The sequence below is a fragment of the Bos mutus genome, chromosome 7, assembly GCF_027580195.1.
Source record: "Bos mutus isolate GX-2022 chromosome 7, NWIPB_WYAK_1.1, whole genome shotgun sequence".
Classification (NCBI taxonomy): Eukaryota; Metazoa; Chordata; class Mammalia; order Artiodactyla; family Bovidae; genus Bos; species Bos mutus.
In genome coordinates this window covers 33,244,180-33,264,044 of record NC_091623.1, presented here as the reverse complement: position 1 = coordinate 33,264,044, position 19,865 = coordinate 33,244,180, and the positions used below count along the sequence as shown (strand labels likewise).

Here is a 19,865-nt window from a genome sequence, read left to right as displayed (position 1 = left end):
TCTGTTTGGACTTGGTATTAAAAATGCTCTATCTTTGTGCAAATGACTTATGATTGAAGGTAGCCTGCCTCCCCTCAATACTACCCGGGCATGACTCCTTTTCCTCAGCTCTGTCAACCAGTGTGTTCCGGGACAGTATTTCCTAACTCTACTCTGGGTCTTGCTGCTAAGGGGACCGTATAATTTAATTTCCAACTGGGACACATTTGAGAAAGAAAGGGGTGCTATTAATATTTATTCTAGCCATAAACTGGTCCTAGAAAAACTGGGATGTATAATTACCCTACTTACTCCTGACAGAGATAACATATGAGGAAGTACTTTATAAACTGCAAAAGACAGTAATAGTAATAACAGCTAATATTTTTTGAGAGCTTTGCATGAGCAGGTCACTTTACGGGGTCCTTCATACTACAGAATGCATTTGGCCTCCATGAAGTAGTCATTTCAGATGAGGAAAGCAGTGGCACGGTACTAAGGCGCACCGCTGAGGATGCTGAACCGGGTCTGAAGGAGGCAGCCTGGCCGAGGGGCCTGCCTTCTAAGGGCACTGGGTCCAGGTTTCCCTGTCTGTTCTGCAGCAGCCAGAACTCTTCTCTGTGAACTCACCTCGGACCTGTCATTCTCACCATAGTAATCTTTTTCTTTCTAAAGTAGTAGTCTTCTGAGAACAGGTGCTCAAGATTTATTCTCTAATTGAAGAAGTTTATTTTCTGTCCTATCCTAGCTTGTCTTTTTCTTACAACTGTGTAAGACTCTAATAAAAGAATCAATACATACATATATGGCAGTGATTTGAACAATGCTGGCCTAAAGAATAATGACTGGTTTTTGGTTTCAGAAAGTATGAGTTTTCTATTTTCTATTCTTTTTAAGAATTTTCACTTACCACTGGCAATATACCTTACATATATAATAAAATTCTCTAAGGTATTCTAAAAAACTTTTTTGTACATTTAAATTATCTGAGAAGGGACAAGTGGCAAGCTACAAATATGATTTTATATTAAAAAAAAACCCTCTCATTTCTTATTCATTATCATATTTCCAGTAGTTAGTACTGTTCCCATCACAGCAGATATTCAATAAATGATTCTGGAATGAATAATGTTTTAAAAATGCCACTCTTGGGTACTGCATTAGTAAAGATAAAAAATACTTCCTTGATGATTTTAGACTGCAATGAGTTCCATTTCTTTCTTCTCCACACGTCAAACTTTGATTCTTATCTTAAGAAATGCAGAAATGCTCTAGGTCTGTAAGTCATTTGGCTAAGTGGGTTTGGTATTTGGGAAACAGAAGAGAAGGAGCAGCTACCGCATCAGGAAACTATGCAGCATAATGCAAGAAAACCTAAAGCACTGCCATTAAACTCCAAGTCTGTTACTGTTTGCTTGCATTAACTATCTCACAGCTCAACAGACATTCTTCTATTTAGTTGGGACCACTCACTATTCCCTTCCAGCAGTACGGAAATTTCTCTGGTTTACTTTCAGAAATACGGTGAGATCAAAGTAAATGAGAGGGAAACATCCTTTGAAAAACTACCCCATACTTAAAAAATATTTTAAGATTACTGGATTAAAAAATAAGTACCCCTACTTTTAGACACATAGAATCTTAATTCTGGCAGGCATTTTATTATTTTTAAAATGATCAAAACCTTTTGGTAATCTTTCAGAATATAAACTCCCGTTTTCCACAGAAATCACTAGTACTTCATTACCTAAAACAAACAGTTCTTGTTGCTGCTTATTGCTCTGTGATTTCTATGGTACATGGAGAATAAACAGGATATTCATTAGCAATTTAACAAAATATGCCAAGTAACTAAGCTAATGAGATTATAACCATGCAACAACAACTGTAATAAGAGGGATACAAGGAATGATAAATGAAAGCATTTCTTTTCAGAGTTTCATATCTTGGTTTATGACTCAGGTAGAGCTGACACTTTCCCTTCTGGTTAAAGGTGATTTGGCTTACTGACTGTTTACTTATTACTAACCCACAGATGGTGACTGCAGCCATGAAATTAAAAGACGCTTACTCCTTGGAAGGAAAGTTATGACCAACCTAGACAGCATATGAAAAAGCAGAGACATTACTTTGTCAACAAAGGTCCATCTAGTCAAGGCTATGGTTTTTTCAGTAGTCATGTATGGATGTGAGAGTTGGACTATAAAGAAAGCTGAGTGCTGAAGAATTGATGCCTTTGAACTGTGCTGTTGGAGAGTCCCTTGAACTGCAAGGGGATCCAACCATACCATCCTAAAGGAGATCAGTCCTCAGTATTCATTGGAAGGACTGATGTTGAAGCTGAAATTCTAATACTTTGGCCACCTGATGTGAAGAGCTGACTCTTTTGAAAAGACCCTGATGCTGGGAAAGATTGAAGGCAGGAGAAGAAGGGGACGATGGAGGATGAGATGGTTGGATGGCATCACCGACTCAATGGACATGGGTTTGGATGAACTCCAGGAGCTGGTGATGGACAGGGAGGCCTGGTGTGCTGCAGTTCATGGGGTTGTAAAGAGTCGGATACGACTGAGCAACTGAGCTGAACCCACAATATCTATGCTACTAGCCTCAGAGACATAAAACACAAGATCATGGCAACTAGCTCAAGGATCACAAGTAAAGTCAACTTTATTACCTTTTCCTTCTATAGGATTCATCTAATTGGGAAATGATTGTTTTTGTTTGTTTAGGAAAATAAGACAAATATAAGAAAAGAAGTCAGGAAATGACTTTTGTGACTGCCATACACACTGATCTATACTGGAAACACCAACTAGGTGACAAACGATCATCCACATCTGTTTATTCTGTTATCAGGAAACCAATTCAAAAGAGCATTCACTCAGCTTCCCAGAGCCTTGGGGGGTATTTAAAATTGCATTTGATAGATGAGTTCAATAAATAAAAATTTGTGAGCTGCTCATATATCATAACAAACCGATAAATTTTTAGTGACTGGAAAGAGAAACAAGACTTATTTTTTCCTTAAAATAGCAAAGTGCATTGAGAATGCTTGGAATTACCTAAGAAGATGCTACTAAAGTCATTGGGACTTTATTACAGAATGAAAGGAGGGTCTTATTTTGAACAACAAAGGAATTAAATTTTAACCACTAAGCCCAGCCTGTATGTCACTCTTCTCATAAATGGTTTATCAACTGTTACTTTAATAAGCTTCACAGCACACTACTGTCTTTTTAACTTGCAACCTTGTTCCCTTGATTCTGCTTGTTTGATAAAACATGCCAATGGTAATTCATTTTTGTTAGCATAAAACCACTGTGAAATTATTCTGTTTCACAGAAGGTGTCTGAAGACCTTTAACTATCTGGGGCCATGGAGTGATTTCCCTCTACAAATTGTATTTTTGTCATATTCCTCCTGCCTTGGGAATCCAGAAGCTCATGCTGACCTTTGAGTAGAAAGATTGATTATATGAGGGCATGAAGACTACAATGAGAAGAGTTTGGAGCAAACTGAATAAAACACACTAAAGGCTCTTTCTGCTGAAAAAGAAATGCTGTCCAGAGAATAATGTACAATAACAAGGACACACCACTATTGTAGATTTGACTTTCAATTCTGCCTTCAGTTTTTTTTTAAGGCCTAAAATCTTCCCAATACAATCAATATAAGTTTCAATATTAGATCTATGTTTTGAATTTTAAAGAAAAGAAACACTCAAAATTCAGAATTCTTAACAGCTGGCATGCCTCTTAATTTCAGCCCACATTCCTTGCCTAGACAATATTACCAGAAGGTTCAGGTTGTACCTTTGGTATAGACAACGTTTATGAAAAGAATCATAAAGCATAAGAAAAAAAGAGGAAAAAACATGTTTTCTAAAAGTGCCAACCGGAACACACAAGGAAGGAATACATTTGTATGTGTCTGCTCCGGAAAATCTCAACACCTTTCTCATTCTGTATAATCTAGGATTCATTTCCTCCACCCAGAATCACTGTCTAATTGGGTTTTATTGTTTAGCTCATTGTCCTTATTACATACACAGGGAATTCTTCACTAACAACATTTTCAAGGCATGGTGACATTTTCGTTTGTTCTGAATATCTATTAGTGCGTTTCTGCATTCACTCATTCACATAAGCTTACTTATAAACAAAATGGCTATTTTTAAAGCACTATGGGCATGAATATACATATATTATGCAACCACTGAAAGTCACGCATGCCAATAATTTTTATAGTTGGAAGAAATACACAAGATACAGTATTTTAAAAAGAAGATATAAAAATCTGCATACATATGATCTAAATATTTCAAAAATAATGTATGTATAATACAGAATTCACATACAGGGTATACATATACATCCATATTTCTAGGGATTATGGATGATTTTTATTTACTTCTTTATACCTTTCTATAATTTCCATATCTTCTATAATGAATATGATTTTTATTTAATTTTTTTTAATCTACACTTTTTGCACACACAATTTTATTTGATTGACTATACTTTGAGGTTTTAGTCAGTTATTTACTGCCATTTTATAATAAGGAAACTGCAGTGCAGATACGTAAAGTAACTTGACTGAGATCATACTTCTACTACATTTGCAGAGCCAGTAAAATTGAAGCATTGTTTGTCCATACTTTTCACAAGGACTATCACATGGAATGAACATATCTACAGAAGTGTCTATAACTGTATTTTCCATGTATGTAGTAATATCATTCAAATGTATATAGATAGGAATAAAAACTTATTGAGTGTGGCAAATCTAAAGTTGACATATAAATTTTAGGTATACTTGAAAGTACCCTTAAGGATCCCTTACATCTCCATTGTTGTTTTCTTTTAAATTATTTTATTTTTATTTTTTATTTCTTTAATATAAATTTATTTATTTTAATTGGATGCTAATTACTTTACAATATTGTATTGGTTTTGCCATACATTAACATGAATCCGCCATGGGTGTACACGTGTTCCCCATCCTGAAACCCCCTCCAATTCCCTCCCCATACCATCCCTCTGGGTCATCCCAGTGCACCAGCCCCGAGCCAAATAACATTATTAAAAAAAAAAATCCCTGCAGATTTAATTAAAGCCTCATTAAAATGTTTTCCACTGTTGCATAATCCAGGACAACCTGATAGATAAAGATGTGCATATAATGAGGTTCCTCTGGTGTTTCCATAATTATACCTTTTGAGACGGAGTCTAAGATACATTTGCCTTTGGTCAAAATTCTGTTCAAGAGAAAACAAAGGCAGACAAGGATCCTGCAGCAGGCTGGGCAACTCTACATGGATTCACACAACTTTTATGTCACTTTCAAACTTGCAGCCTTGTTAGTTAATTTCCAACCAGGATGAATATTCAGGCAAAAATTAATAGCTAGCATTCTTAGTGATTAGAATTTCAAAGAAAACAAAATATTATTTTTTTCCTGGGGAAACAGAGTATTAGATAAACCTGTGTTAAAAAGATTATTGGTTTGCTTTGATTTTTTTGTTTTCTCTCCATGCTGGGGGTACTTACCACTTCCTGTCCATTTCTGGCATGGGTACAGTTCTTTTTTTCAGCCTATGGCATATGAGTATTTCTCTGTCTCACCACCCCCCACCTCTTTTTTTTTTTTTTACTACCTCAATAAAGGTCATCCCTTCTTTCCAACATAGCATTTAATATTATATATCCTGACCTTTATCTTTCTGTCTGCTTTGCCAAGACAGGAAGCAGAAAAAAAAAATTGTTTGCACTATCCAGGTAGGGCTTTCTCTATTATTTAGCCATTGAAGGGTTCAGAGATTACCTTTGGGTACATGTCCTCTAATGTTTTGGGTCTTTTCTTTCTTGCTCCTTAACTGTTCTATTTCTAATGGCAGTTTTATATCCATGTGACCAACATTAATGCTGTCTGTTAGTTTATGGCTAGCACAACTGAAATAATTTAGGACTTTTATTTATCAGAGATTTAAAATATTCAAAGAATCAATACAACTAGGAGGAGTATTTGAACATAAATTGTTCTGGCCAGAACACCAAAATAAGGCAAAGGGTTAAGTCTGAGGACTTTCTTTTAAAATCAGCCTACATGGTGTAATTTATTTGAATTATTAGAGCCCTCCTATCAGCTACTCGGTTAATTTAACACCTCAGGGAATGAATACAAATAGATATTTGTGCAAACAAACATCTCTGAGAAAAATAGGACACTCTCTCAGTAATGAGTAGATTTGCCCTGTGTATTGCAAGGAGATAGATTGATCTCATTAGTGAATCAAATGGATGATGTGTACAAATACACATTTGAAATATTTCTGTATTTCTCTTTAAATTCCAGGCTGGTGATCCCCCAAAGACCAGCAGAAGAATAGAGAGGCTACATTGGTCACTGAAATGGCTTTTGGTGAAGTATTTGTCTTCACATAATCCTGGACGTGACATTCTGATGGACTCACTAATTTCAACATATAAATACCATAGCTTTTTTTCCTGCAGTATGAAAACTGAGTCAGCCTAATGGTTTCTTCCTCCCAAGTTAAATAACTTGATAGCATTTTTATTCATAAGTAGAATAAAATGGCAACTAGAGGAAAATAATTTATGTATCCTTAGAATTCTTCTCTGAAACCATTAAGACTATACTGGGTATATAGCCCAATATAAATATATAAGCATATATTTAAACTTCTTAATATTATATGTATATGCTATCAAACACAAAAGGGTAAACAAACAGCAATATATAAAAGTATATCATAGCATTTGGTTTTTAGACATATATGGCACCTCCTGAAATCTTACTGTTTGAAAAGAATTGGTTAAATCTAATATTTAAGGTTACTCTGCTAATAAGACCTCTAGGTTTCTAATCTTTCAGAGGTTTCAAAGTCTTACTTGATCAACTCAACTTCAAAAAGAAAACATAGTCCAGCCTCAGTTTCCACTGAAATATTTTACAAGCTGAATGGACTAAATGGGAGTCTCATTCCTTCAGATCAGATCAGTCACTCAGTCGTGTCCGACTCTTTGCGACACCATGAATCCCAGCACGCCAGGCCTCCCTGTCCATCACCAACTCCCAGAGTTCACTGAGATTCATGTCCATTGAGTCAGTGATGCCATCCAGCCATCTCATCCTCTGTCGTCCCCTTCTCCTCCTGCCCCCAATCCCTCCCAGCATCAGAGTCTTTTCCAATGAGTCAACTCTTCGCATGAGGTGGCCAAAGTACTGGAGTTTCAGCTTTAGCATCATTCCTTCCAAAGAAATCCCAGGGCTGATCTCCTTCAGAATGGACTGGTTGGGTTTCCTTGCAGTCCAAGGGACTCTCAAGAGTATTCTCCAACACCACAGTTCAAAAGCATCAATTCTTCGGTGCTCAGCCTTCTTCACAAGGCTCATATCCATACATGACCACAGGAAAAACCATAGCTTTGACTAGATGAACCTTTGTTGGCAAAGTAATGTCTCTGCTTTTGAATATGGTATCTAGGTTGGTCATAACTTTCCTTCCAAGGAGTCAGCGTCTTTTAATTTCATGGCTGCAGTCACCGTCTGTAGTGATTTTGGAGCCCAGAAAAATAAAGTCTGACACTGTTTCCACTGTTTCCCCATCTATTTCCCATGAAGTGATGGGACTGGATGCCATGATTTTCGTTTTCTGAATGTTGAGCTTTAAGCCAACTTTTTCACTCTCCTCTTTCACTTTCATCAAGAGGCTTTTGAGTTCCTCTTCACTTTCTGCCATAAGGGTGGTGTCATCTGCATATCTGAGGTTAGTGATATTTCTCCCGGCAAGCTTGACTCCAGCTTGTGTTTCTTCCAGTCCAGCGTTTCTCATGATGTACTCTGCATATAAGTTAAATAAGCAGGGTGACAATATACAGCCTTGACGAACTCCTTTTCCTATTTGGAACCAGTCTGTTGTTCCATGTCCAGTTCTAACTGGTGCTTCCTGACCTGCATACACATTTCTCAAGAGGCAGATCAGGTGGTCTGGTATTCCCATCTCTTTCAGAATTTTCCACAGTTTATTGTGATCCACACAGTCAAAGGCTTTGGCATAGTCAAGAAAGCAGAAATAGATGTTTTTCCGGAACTCTCTTGCTTTTTCCATGATCCAGCGGATGTTGGCAATTTGATCTCTGGTTCCTCTGCCTTTTCTAAAACCAGCTTGAACATCAGGAAGTTCATGGTTCACATATTGCTGAAGCCTGGCTTGGAGAATTTTGAGCATTACTTTACTAGCGTGTGAAATGAGTGCAATTGTGCGGTAGTTTGAGCTGTACTACATATGTTGCTGTTCGGAAATATGTTCTAAGATGACTCCAATTCTTTCAAAGACATACAGTTCAAACAGTGTGTGCATTGCCAAAATAATTCATTGTAAGTCTGATTAAATTTCTGGACAGTCAGAGTAAACACTTAAAGCTACTATGTTTAGGCTATAATTATTGATTTCCTTACAAAATATATACACAGCATTGATAAACTTGGTTATTTTAAGTCATACTCAATAGTTCAGTATGAACCATTTACCATAAATTATTTAGTATAGAGTCATCTTCTTTTTTTAATTTAATACAAAATAGAAACAACTTTGAGCTAAGTTTTTAGGTCACTTTGCTAGAATGAGATGTTATGAAACATACCCTGTATAATTTCAAAATTTTTATGTTACAGTTTACCCTACCCCCCTTTCAGAATGCATTTTTTTTCTTCAAAAAGCCTGTTTTTAATTTTGCAAATGCTATTTGTGTAATATTATTAGCGTATAGTGCATTTATTATAAGTGTATCTTTGACCTAGACCTAATAAAATACATTTTGAATAATTCCTATAGAAGTTCTTAATATCCAAAGAGTCACAAATTTCTATGACTGCTAATAGAAAAATCCTATTTCCTGTATACTTTATATTGTCATTAGAAGTGTGTTTGCATTAACATTGAACTAATGTTTTAAAATATATTACATCTAGGCCAAAAACGACTTGATAACATACTTCAGCCTAACACAAAGTACTATCTTCTAAACAACCGCAAGAAAGCAAGATTCGGGAGAATAAATTTTCAGTGCCAGCACATGCAATATACGACTTAACAACATGAAATATTACATTAAGTAAATAGAACAGAGGAAGAATGGAGCCTTCTTAACTCATCAGATGGCAACTTAACACAAAACAATTGCTTAAGATGATAACCCCTCCTACCTTACCTGGCAGAGAAGAATGACTTAAAAGACAGGCAAGATACAGTTTAACTCAATTTCTTTTTTTCTTGAACCTCAAATATAGCAAATGAACACACCATACAAAATGTATAAGAATTTAAATGTTAAAGGTCATTAGGTTTCAAAAGCAGCCCACTAATTGTTTCTAATGATTATATTTGTACTTATTGTACTCTATATAAAAGTGACAATATTAAATAAGATAAAACAAAGACAGAAAAACTTAATGGGACTAAATTACATTAATGAATTGTCAAAGCCAAAGTCTAACAGTTGATTATTTTCTCCTGAATTATACATTATATAAAATCAGTAATATGGATGCATTAGGCTGATAAAGAAAGACCTAAAATATCTCAATAACTTTAAATTTTGTTTGCCTATTTGGATAGTGAATACTTTTATATGCCTAGTTATAGCAGGAAGCATACATACCCTGTTCTAACACTCCTTCTTCTTCTCGTTTGGGCTGCTGTAGTAAAGAAGTCTTGTCTTTGTTCTCTGTTTCTAGAAGGGATCAAAAGAGCTGAGAGTAAATTTGCAGTATATATCACACACTGTAAATAGTTTTTTGGAAATATACTATCAACATAAAAATATTTTCAGGATCCTATGTTTCATAAAAACAATAGTATTAAAAATTCATATGGTAGAAATGCCCTCTTGATTCACAAAAACTCTATCATGACTACCAAGCGCCAGACTCTGGCTTAACACCAGAGTCAACTACCATTGCAGTGATATAGACATGATATAGAATTTTGAAGATGCACTAATAAAACTGCTTGTATTATTTTTTAAATTGAACTTAGGATATTTTCAGAACATTTAATAGTACATTTTTAAAATATGTTGGAATTTTCATAAATGACCTGCTTGCTATGTTAACTTCTTTTATAAAATTTCCTGTAGAAAGAAATAAGAAGTTTTTCTGGCATTAAGACCAAACTTGTAATACTCAGTCAAGTCTCATCATACTTCATCCAATAAAAAAGTATGGGTTTTGCAATTTTAAACTGAAGAAATGACAATCATGACCATTTTGCAGATGAACAGTAAGTTAAAGAACAATTCTGAGAAGGTGCTCAAAAAGACTAAGGCTAGTAATGCCTCATAAATCAAGAATTGTTCTTAGCTTGAAGAGACTCATTAAACAGATAATGTAAGGTATGATCAGAGATGATAACCATTTCCATTTACAAACGGTGGCACTCTTTAGAACATGGTATATAAATTCATAAATTGTATAATTCATTACTAGTCATGGGAAGAATGAAATGAGGAAACTAGAAACACGAACTACATGAAGAAAGATCTTTATTTACAGACTTGGTCCCAAACGAATCTGTTTCATCACTAGTTGAGAGTTTTCATTTTAACTGTTTTGATAGGGACAAGTCAGGAGGGGAGAGAGAGGAGAAAAGGGGGAAAGAGAGAATCAGATTACGTGAACACGTGCAACTGCCTGACAGGAGGAGGGTGATTTGAAGTATTAATCATACAGTCAAGCAAAACACATAAGAAAATGAAAAACATAAAAACATATGTTGCTTTAAATTAAGCATCAGTTTTACCTTTGTGATGTCCATGCATCATAACCATATCGGATTTCACAGGAATTGGAATATTGGCCTCTGGTGGTATGGTTCTGAATATATCTGGAGCTACATTCTGTGTACAGGTCATGAAAGAAACTGCATGCTTGGCTTCCATGTAATACATAATGTATAAGTTGCACATTTCATCACTAGACGTGCCACTGCAGGCAAAAACAAAACAGAAAGAAAACAACCAACCAAACAAAAAAAACCCCACAGATACGACAGATTAGTCATTCACATAAACACATTCTTCATGCAAGAAAAATGCAACTGGTCAGTCTGCCAGCAGTAGATTCAACGGTGGACATACTGTGCATTTATTTTAAAGCTTTCATTAAAACCCATCACAGTTTTCAACATCAAGAGCATACTGTCAATGGCATTTTTCCACTTAAAAATGGAGAATCCTTTTGCCGTCACTCCATGGATACCACCAAATACTACAGATGGAAATGACATTTTAGTTGCAACGAGAGGCTTTCTTTTCTCTTCTAAATCCTTTTATTTTTTAGTCCTTTTTCTATTTGTTAAAACTCATTGATAAAGCAAAGTATTTTTCTCATGGGAAAATTTAATTATTTACTTATAACAATAAAATTCAGAACAGTTCAACAGAAATATCACATATTATTTACAAGCTTATATGAAAATGGCTTTTTCCATTTAACCACGAGAGTCTGGGATCTCGCTTTCGGTTACTGCCTTGTTCCTGAGGGTGAGATGAATCAAGAATCATATGTTGATACTAGGACATCATAAACGTATCTCTGATATCTGTCTTGGCACCTTGATTTCTATAGTAGGGAAGACAAGAATGCCTGAGGAATGATACAAAGTGAAAGCAGGCCTAATCTCTTCTAAGAGCTCAGATCTGAATGGGGTAGTGCTGGATAACTGAATAACTCAAGGTTAAAAATAGACTTTTAAACAGTGGGGTGGTCATTTCCAAGAAAAAACGTTTCAAATAATATAAACCATGCCTAATAGTTGATAAAACATGTTTTCTTCTTCCTCAATTCACATGGGTTATTATGTGTTTCATACTCTTTTCTATTATTTGGAAGGAAATGTTTAGGTACACCATTGCAAAACTTTTATAAACCAAGATGGTTCCAGCAAAAGAACATTTCCTTTTTGGTACTGGTTCTGACAATTTTTAGCAAGCCTCTGCTAATAAAAAGCAAGCTCTGAAATGGACTATTTGCTGTACAGAAACACGTCAGTGTTGACTTTTCCAGCAATGTCACGGAGCACTTATTTCCTCTCCATAGCAACAGTAATGACATCAGCAAGGGAAGGAAAAAAAAAAAGAAAAAATCTTTTCCAAACAGGGATGTGGTTTCTCTAAGCTCTGAAAATGGAGAGCCCCTGAGAGACCACAGGAATGGTCATGGGAAGCTCTGTTTATGCTTTGAAAATAATTTGGCTTTTCACCCTCCGAATCTGATACCTGTCAGGGTAAATGCGTCTCCCATGAAATATAAGCAAACGGTGACGTGCAATCCCAAACAGACACCTGTTCCCTACACGTATCTTCATGTGTCAAAACACCATTGCTAAGAATTATATTTTAGCAGCTTAGGAGTTGGTCAGAAAATTATGTGCTATAAAAGGAAGGGCTGGAGCCAAAGTAATAAGGTGGAGCCTCTCACTATAGTATCTGCCCTCCCCCATTCAAAATGAGGAAAAGGGTATATAGACTAAGACAGAGAAATGAGGGGAAAGGAATTTAAGATGTGGCCCTGGTTCAGAAAACCCTGAAATCATGGTGCAGAGCAGGAAAGTGAAATGAAACCTTCCCAAATTAGGGAAAGGAAAAAACTGCATAGATGTATATAATAATAAATGAAACTTGAAATTAACCCATGGAAAGATCCTTCTATATTTTGTCCTCTTGGGAATGTCATGCCCATGTTCATCTCTAAACACGTGTGATTTTGTGAAACCGCCTCATCCGTTCACCAAATATAGCTCATTTGAGGCACTGACTCTATGATACAGTATTGAGCTGATTAAATAAGAATCTTCACAAAGAAAATTTCATTGAACAGCTGAAGGAAAAGAAAAGCCATACTTTCTTTCCATCAATAATTGAACTTGTAGTCAAAGGAACTTTGAGCTCCAATCCGAGAAACTATAATATCTTAAACATGTTAGGATTCAAATGATCCTTAGTATCAGCCAACACAGTTTGCCTATATTATTCAATATTCATCTTTTTTCTACTCAAAAGATCTGACTTTAAACCAAGTTGCTTTCTACGTTCCTAAGGAAGAATTGTAACACATCCACCTTCTTTTCCATAGAGAATAACATATGCAATTCGACTCTGTCAACCTCCTCCTCCTCCACGGTGGAGGAGGACCGTGTTCTGACTGCTCCTCTGGCCCCACCAAATGGCCCTTTCAACAGTCCTTATCGCCACTGTTGATTCCCTGAATGATGACGGCTGGTATCACCTAGATCCCCAAACTACAGGGCTACTTTTCTCTCCTCTTCATGCATAATAAGGTGCGTACATGACAATTACTTCTTTTACACCAGCTAGCTTTAATTCTGACAGCGTGTGGTTAGCCTGAAAATAGTAGGTCCTCAGTAACTATCTGTTGAATGAAGAATAAGTCATTTGTCTTAACAGATGCCTATAATTTATTACAGGTGGCATAACCTGTTACCCCATACATTATACTGCTGAGTCAGGTCCATATAATGAACAATTTACAGCATTTCTCATGAATATTTATGTCTGTTTCTCTTTCTTTCATCTATCCATCTATCAGGGTTTTATAAAAATATATCATTTCATATTATAAAGATATGTAGTAGACCTTTAAGAAAGTATCAAGTATTCTGAAATGCATCCTTTATAAAAACCCAAATACTGCAGAACACCGTGACTACATTTCAGACAGTGATACACCACTCTGGCGATTCCCTCATCCCTAGCCCTACACGTATCTTCATGTGCCATGCTAGACTTAAAAGCAGCCAAGATGGTAAAAGACTCATTTTGGAAAGAAATATGAAAACTTTAAAGAAGTTATTTTGCAAAGCTCTGAATTGTTTCTTAAAAGGTTTCCTGGTGCTTTAAAACTTTGTACACTACTACGAATACATGTGGGCTCAGTCGTGTCTGACGCTTTGTGACCTGCGGATTGTAGCCCGCCAGGCTCCTCTGTCCATGGGATTTTCCAGGCAAAAATACTGGAGCGGGTTGCCATTTCCTTCTCCAGGGGATCTTCCTGACCCAGGGAGCCAACCTGTATCTCTCTTGTCTCCTGCATTGGCAGGCAGATTCTTTACCACTAGCACCAACTAGGAAGCCCTAAAACTTGTATATTAAGGGGCTATTGACCATATAACTTTATTTGCATATAATATACTTTAAATGCTGATTAAAGTGTTGTGCTTGGTAACTACAAATATTTATTAGACCTTCTCAAATGTATATGAAATAACTGTTTCCAAATGAAACATATGACCAACAAAATTGATCAAATTGGTAAATATTACCTACCAATTCTCAAGAATTAATCCTAAATTTTATACTTTTAGGCAAATTAGCTGACTTAATTAGCTTATTTGGCTCACTCAATTAAATTCTTGTTTTGGATGTTTACACTTGACTAAACATTTGAAATGAACTAAGAAAAGCCTCATGTTGAATATAAAATATACAATGCAGTGTCAGGCACAAAATATTGCTCTGTGTAAGTTAATTAGTACTACATTGTTAATATATACATTAGAGAAATTTGCCTAAGATATATTACTCATATTTAATATTTAAAAAGAAATATGTATCTGGGTTAAAATGTTATCATTAAGTTTATTGATATATTTTGTCTTAAATTCACTTGTTTCTAATGGTTGTATTTTGAGTTGAACCTCTGGTTAAAAACTGTCCCGAATTTTTTAACTATTTCTTATTAGTTAACTCTGATTGTTCTACCTAAGCTTTCTTCGGAGAAGGCAATGGCACCTCACTCCAGCCAGTACTCTTGCCTGGAAAATCCCATGGATGGAGGAGCCTGGAAGGCTGCAGTCCACGGGGTCGCTGAGGGTTGGACATGACTTACCGACTTCACTTTAAGCTTTCTCCAGTTCTAAAATTTCTAGCTTAATGCAGAGTTAAACTAGGACCGGGCAGAAGAATCACTCAACTGAAAATCTTACTGGTAAGGCCACTAGATGGTACAATTTTCCTGTAAACCTAGTTTCCAGGTGGCTACAGAACAAGCAGGTTAAAAACTGGGAGCCCACTGTTCTTCCAGTGCATGGAGGGGACATCTTCTGGCCCCATAAGACCTCTGGATAAGTGAGACTTGCGTTTAAGTTAGGCTTTAGGCTCAGGGCGCAAACCTGTGCCAGTGGCAGTGATGTTTGTGTATGTGTGGGTTGGGGGGTAGATGGGAACAGAGAAGAGAGAGAGATTTACAGAGTATCATTTACTTAAAATGGGCTTCCCAAGGGGCGCAGTGGTAAAGAATCCACCTGCCAATGCAGGAGATGCAAGAGACATGGGTTTGATTCTTAGGTTGAGAAGATCCCCTGGAGTAGAAAATGGCAACCTGCTCTAGTATGCTTGCCTGAAAAATTCCATGGACAGAGAAGCTTGGCGGGCTACAGTTCATGAGGTCGCAAACAGTTGGATATGACTGAGCACACACAACACATGTTTAATTTAAAATACATCACAAATAAACTAGTTTTCCCTTTTTATTGGTTACATTCTCAATTGTGATACTATAGCACCCTATGGAGGTGGTATTCTTTATTTTACAAAATGGATGCATTGTTGTTATTACTGAAAAGCATACTAAGTGCTATAGGAATGCTATGCATTATTATGAGGATTTAATTCATATTTAAATTTATCCAAAATTTCCTGCTTTCTTAGTATAAATTAAATATTCAGAATATAGATTGACCCATAAGTTAATTTCCTATAATTTCTTTCTACTTCATTTATATTACAAAGTGGTGTTTCCTTTAGCCCACAGGACATTTACAAAAAGATAGATTGGTATAGTCATTTTAGGGTATTATTTTAAAGCAAAATGCGCATTTTAAAAAAAGACTAGAATTATTTCGGACTCATGAAACTGAAAGAGGCCCCTAGAGATCACTTTGGCCTCTCATCCTGGTACTATAACAAGTCATTAATTTCCATGGCTGATATTGCTACACAGAGGATACTCAAAAGATAGAATCTGGCGGAAGTTACAAACCCTCCCACATTGTAAAGGTACCTCTAAGCAAAAAAAAAAAAATTCTACTTATTTCACACTTGAACTTGAAAACTAATACAAAGAATGTGTTGAAAGGGACTTGTTTTACTCCTTTGTTTATTTCAAAGGTTAATAAAATAATGAATGGCATTTAAATAAAGTTCCAGAGACACTACACTTCATATATTTAAAGATTGTTAGTAAAGTGAATGATTAGACTTTTTCAAATTTAATTATATCGATTTTGTCAATCCTTTTGTTACCATTTTATGCAACTCAGTAATTGTACTGCTTTCCTCACATCTCTGTCTTAAATTTAGCAAATTCATCTAAAAGCAAGTCTGTTAAAATTTCCTTGTTTAATATAAATCGATAACTTTTTTCTATTTATCATTAGTCTCAAAATTGATGCTTATTAATAAAAAACCCTCTTAGGCTGACATAAAAAAGATCCTATTCTACCATCTCAAATGCTTTTTTTTTCATTCACCTGCCTTAGTACCTTTTATGTATCCCCTAACAACCAACAGCTCGCGTTGTCATCATAAGGATCATCTGTGCATCTAATGCGTATTTTCAGATGTCTACTCTCTGTAACTCCTCTTTGATCAAAAGATAAATGGTTTAAAGCTCCATCTTCTACGTGGTGTCAGTAAATATTTTATAACCTAGTTTAAAATGGAAAGGAGGCTCCTTGGTTCTTTTCTAACCAAAAGACATGATAAGAGGCTTTATCTTTCATTTTTAATTTAGGCAAACCCTTTTTGAAAGAGTTCATAGTGCTTTGAAAAATGTACTTGCTGTTATAAAATATACTTATTTCAAAGCAGCTCAGTATTTTGAAGCTTACTTAAAAGTTGAACATTCTCATAATGAATACATAAAGGTTTTAACAGGTAGGGAAAAAAATCCTGGTTCTGAGTAATTAATGGCCACCATTACATGCAGAACCTATATATTCCCCTAAATTTGAGCATAGGACCAAAGGACACTTGAGAAAAAAATTATAATCAATACATTTTTCTTTATTAAGATGTACAGGAGGTAATACACACTCCTGTGGCAACTATAATATGCAGAGGTGTGATCCTAAAGGTCTTGAATAAGCAGGAAGATAGGAATTATGAAAAACTAAGCACATGTTCTGCAGTTTGACCAACTCAATCAGTCCTGAAAGCATAAAATGCTAGGGTTTGTTGTAATTGTTTATAATAGGGGAAAAATGCCATTCATTCATGAAGATAACTGTCACTTATAACCACGCCTCATCCTAATAAAGTATTTTTAAATAATGGAATCTGTGGAGTCATACCCAATGTGTGTGACTTCTGTCCTCCCTTCCCCAGTGAACACACATCTTGCTGCCAGGATGTCACCAAAACTCACATCCACTGGGCGCTCTACTGGGTAGAAGGCCTGCAAAGAGACAAACACAACGATTCATTAAAATTATCAACAACACCCAGAAGCTCATGCTTAGTAGCATGAGGCCTGGCTACCCTGGGTTGAGGGGATGAATACACACACAGTCGCAGACACACTTCACCACCCTGCTTAGAAATACTCAGAAAACTGATAAGGAACCCATCAAATTGGAAACAATAAAAAAAAAAAAAAAAAGTTAAACACAGCTTAGACATAGAGTAAAGGTAGATTTAGAGATTTTTAGATTCTAGAGAAATTCACAAGGGCTCTATAAGGGCTTTATAAATTACCACCTGCTGATTAATATTTTTTTCTCTCAAAATTGTACTAGATTCCACACACCTGTGGCAGTTGGGGGCTTTGGCGTCCAATCAGGGTCCACTGTCCATTTCTTACTCTGTATCCACTGACTACCTTGCCTGTAATGAACACAAATTATAATTGTATAGGGTATTAAAAAGATAAAAGGCATTATTTGTTTTCTTATTGCAAAATAAAATATAAATATTTTCAGAAACCCAAATGCTCGGCATTTTAATGAAAACAATATGATGAAAACACATGCAGAATTTTAAGATACTGCACAAAACCTCTTCCACTGAAACAGATGAAACAGATTTCAGGTCAGATATAATCTACAGTTTACATTTACAGCATTAGCAAGCACAGTGGCATATCATTTAATATGTAAAGTTCTTACCTAAATGGTGAGTGTGAACTCTGTAGGCAAAGACATGCATTGGATACTTTTTATAATGGCATGAAATATCAGAATTCACCACTGTTAGAAATGAAAACACAGAAAAAAGTCATTATTCAACTGGAAAATAACATTATTCTTAACTAAAAGTATGTACAGAGTATCCACAAGCAGTTAAGCATGGGGTTTTTGAGTATACACAAACTCATGTACTCAGAGGTATTAAGCACTAATTATGGGCCAGCTTCTTACTAAAATGAGTTAAGAATCCCTTATATTCTGTTTCACTCATAAAATGACTAGAGTCAAATCAACATACATTGTCAGTGAAAACCCAGGCTTAATTTGATACCTTCATCATGAAATTTGTGCAGCTGAAAAAGCTTAAATATTGGTTTTTTTTTTTAGAACAGAAGGATTTTTGAAAAATTTATTGCAAATACCTAAGATAATGAGACTGACAGTTCCTGTTGAGAAGGAAACATTTCATATACTTTTCTTTCCTTATAGACTAACACATAGTTGAGTTTTCAATAAATGCCTTTTTAAAATTAGACAGTGAAAAGTAACAAGATCATACTTACTGACTTTAACAGATCCCCAGTAAGAACAAATGAATAATATGACACTCCCACCAAAGGATAAGATATTTACAGCAATAAATAATATTATACTCATTCTAATAGTTCTTTTTTTTTTGGAAATTTAGGAGAAATCAGATATTATACCCATTTTACAAATCTATGTTCAGACTGGATTTGCTAGCTTTTGATTCTTAATCTGATATCCTCTATAAGTTTATGCCACTGTATGATAAGAATTTTTTTTGGCATCTGAAGAATGGATGATTTATTTGTAAAATATTCAAGAATCATATTTAAATTTATATCACTCACTATCTCCCTATGGACCTCAATTCTTGGCATAAAACTGGAATATAATAAACTGCTGGCTTGGAATAACACAAAAACCTATTTTAACTCTGAGGATAATAAAGAACTGGTTTATTTTTCAGGGACTCAAAAATATTGGTCATTTCAAGTGTTTATAAAAGATGTTCTGTTAATCCATCCTTAAAGATTAGGTAATGAGGTAATGGTAAATTCTAAAAGATCATTACTCACCTTTCCCTCCTGGTGGTATAACAGTGTCAACAGACATCATAAGGTACATGCCAGCAATTAAAGGCTGTCTGCACAAAATAATAACATTCATTTCAACTATTGGAAAACGTCAAAACAATTGCCTTGGAAAAATAAGGTATACTTCCATGCATTGACCTATAAAATACGATTCATGTGGAAATTAAACTAATATATGGGGAATGAGGTAGAATATATATATTTTTCCTGAGAATAACTTATTTTCTTGGGCAAATAGCTGAATACACATTTTTGTGGCATGGTGAATGTTTCTACATGTGCATGTGTGCTAAGTCAGTTCAGTCGTGTCTGACTCTTTGTGACCCCATGGACTGTAGCCTGCCAGGCTCCTCTGTCCATGAGATTCTCCAGGCAAGAATATTGGAGTGGGCTGCCATACTCTCCTCCAGAGGATCTTCCTGACCCAGGGGTAGAACTGGCATCTCATAAGTCTCCTACATTGGCCAGGAGAGTTCTTTACCATTAGTGCCCTCTGGGAAGCCCAATCTCTAAATGGCTCCTGTAGTGGTTAATAT

General features: G+C 35.6%; 1 protein-coding gene across 11 annotated transcripts in view; it reads right to left on the bottom strand.

The window, feature by feature from the left end:
• PAM (peptidylglycine alpha-amidating monooxygenase) overlaps window positions 1-19,865 on the bottom strand; it is a 179,620-nt gene that overhangs the window by 59,337 nt on the left and 100,418 nt on the right. For all 11 annotated transcript variants that reach the window (XM_005889799.3, XM_005889800.2, XM_070373181.1 and 8 more), the window contains exons 8-13: window positions 19,312-19,379; window positions 18,188-18,268; window positions 17,830-17,906; window positions 17,375-17,478; window positions 10,805-10,989; window positions 9,666-9,737 (exon numbers count right to left, since the gene is read on the bottom strand). In XM_005889799.3, the coding sequence (XP_005889861.2) occupies window positions 9,666-9,737; window positions 10,805-10,989; window positions 17,375-17,478; window positions 17,830-17,906; window positions 18,188-18,268; window positions 19,312-19,379 (587 nt within the window). The remainder of the gene's footprint in view (window positions 1-9,665; window positions 9,738-10,804; window positions 10,990-17,374; window positions 17,479-17,829; window positions 17,907-18,187; window positions 18,269-19,311; window positions 19,380-19,865) is intronic.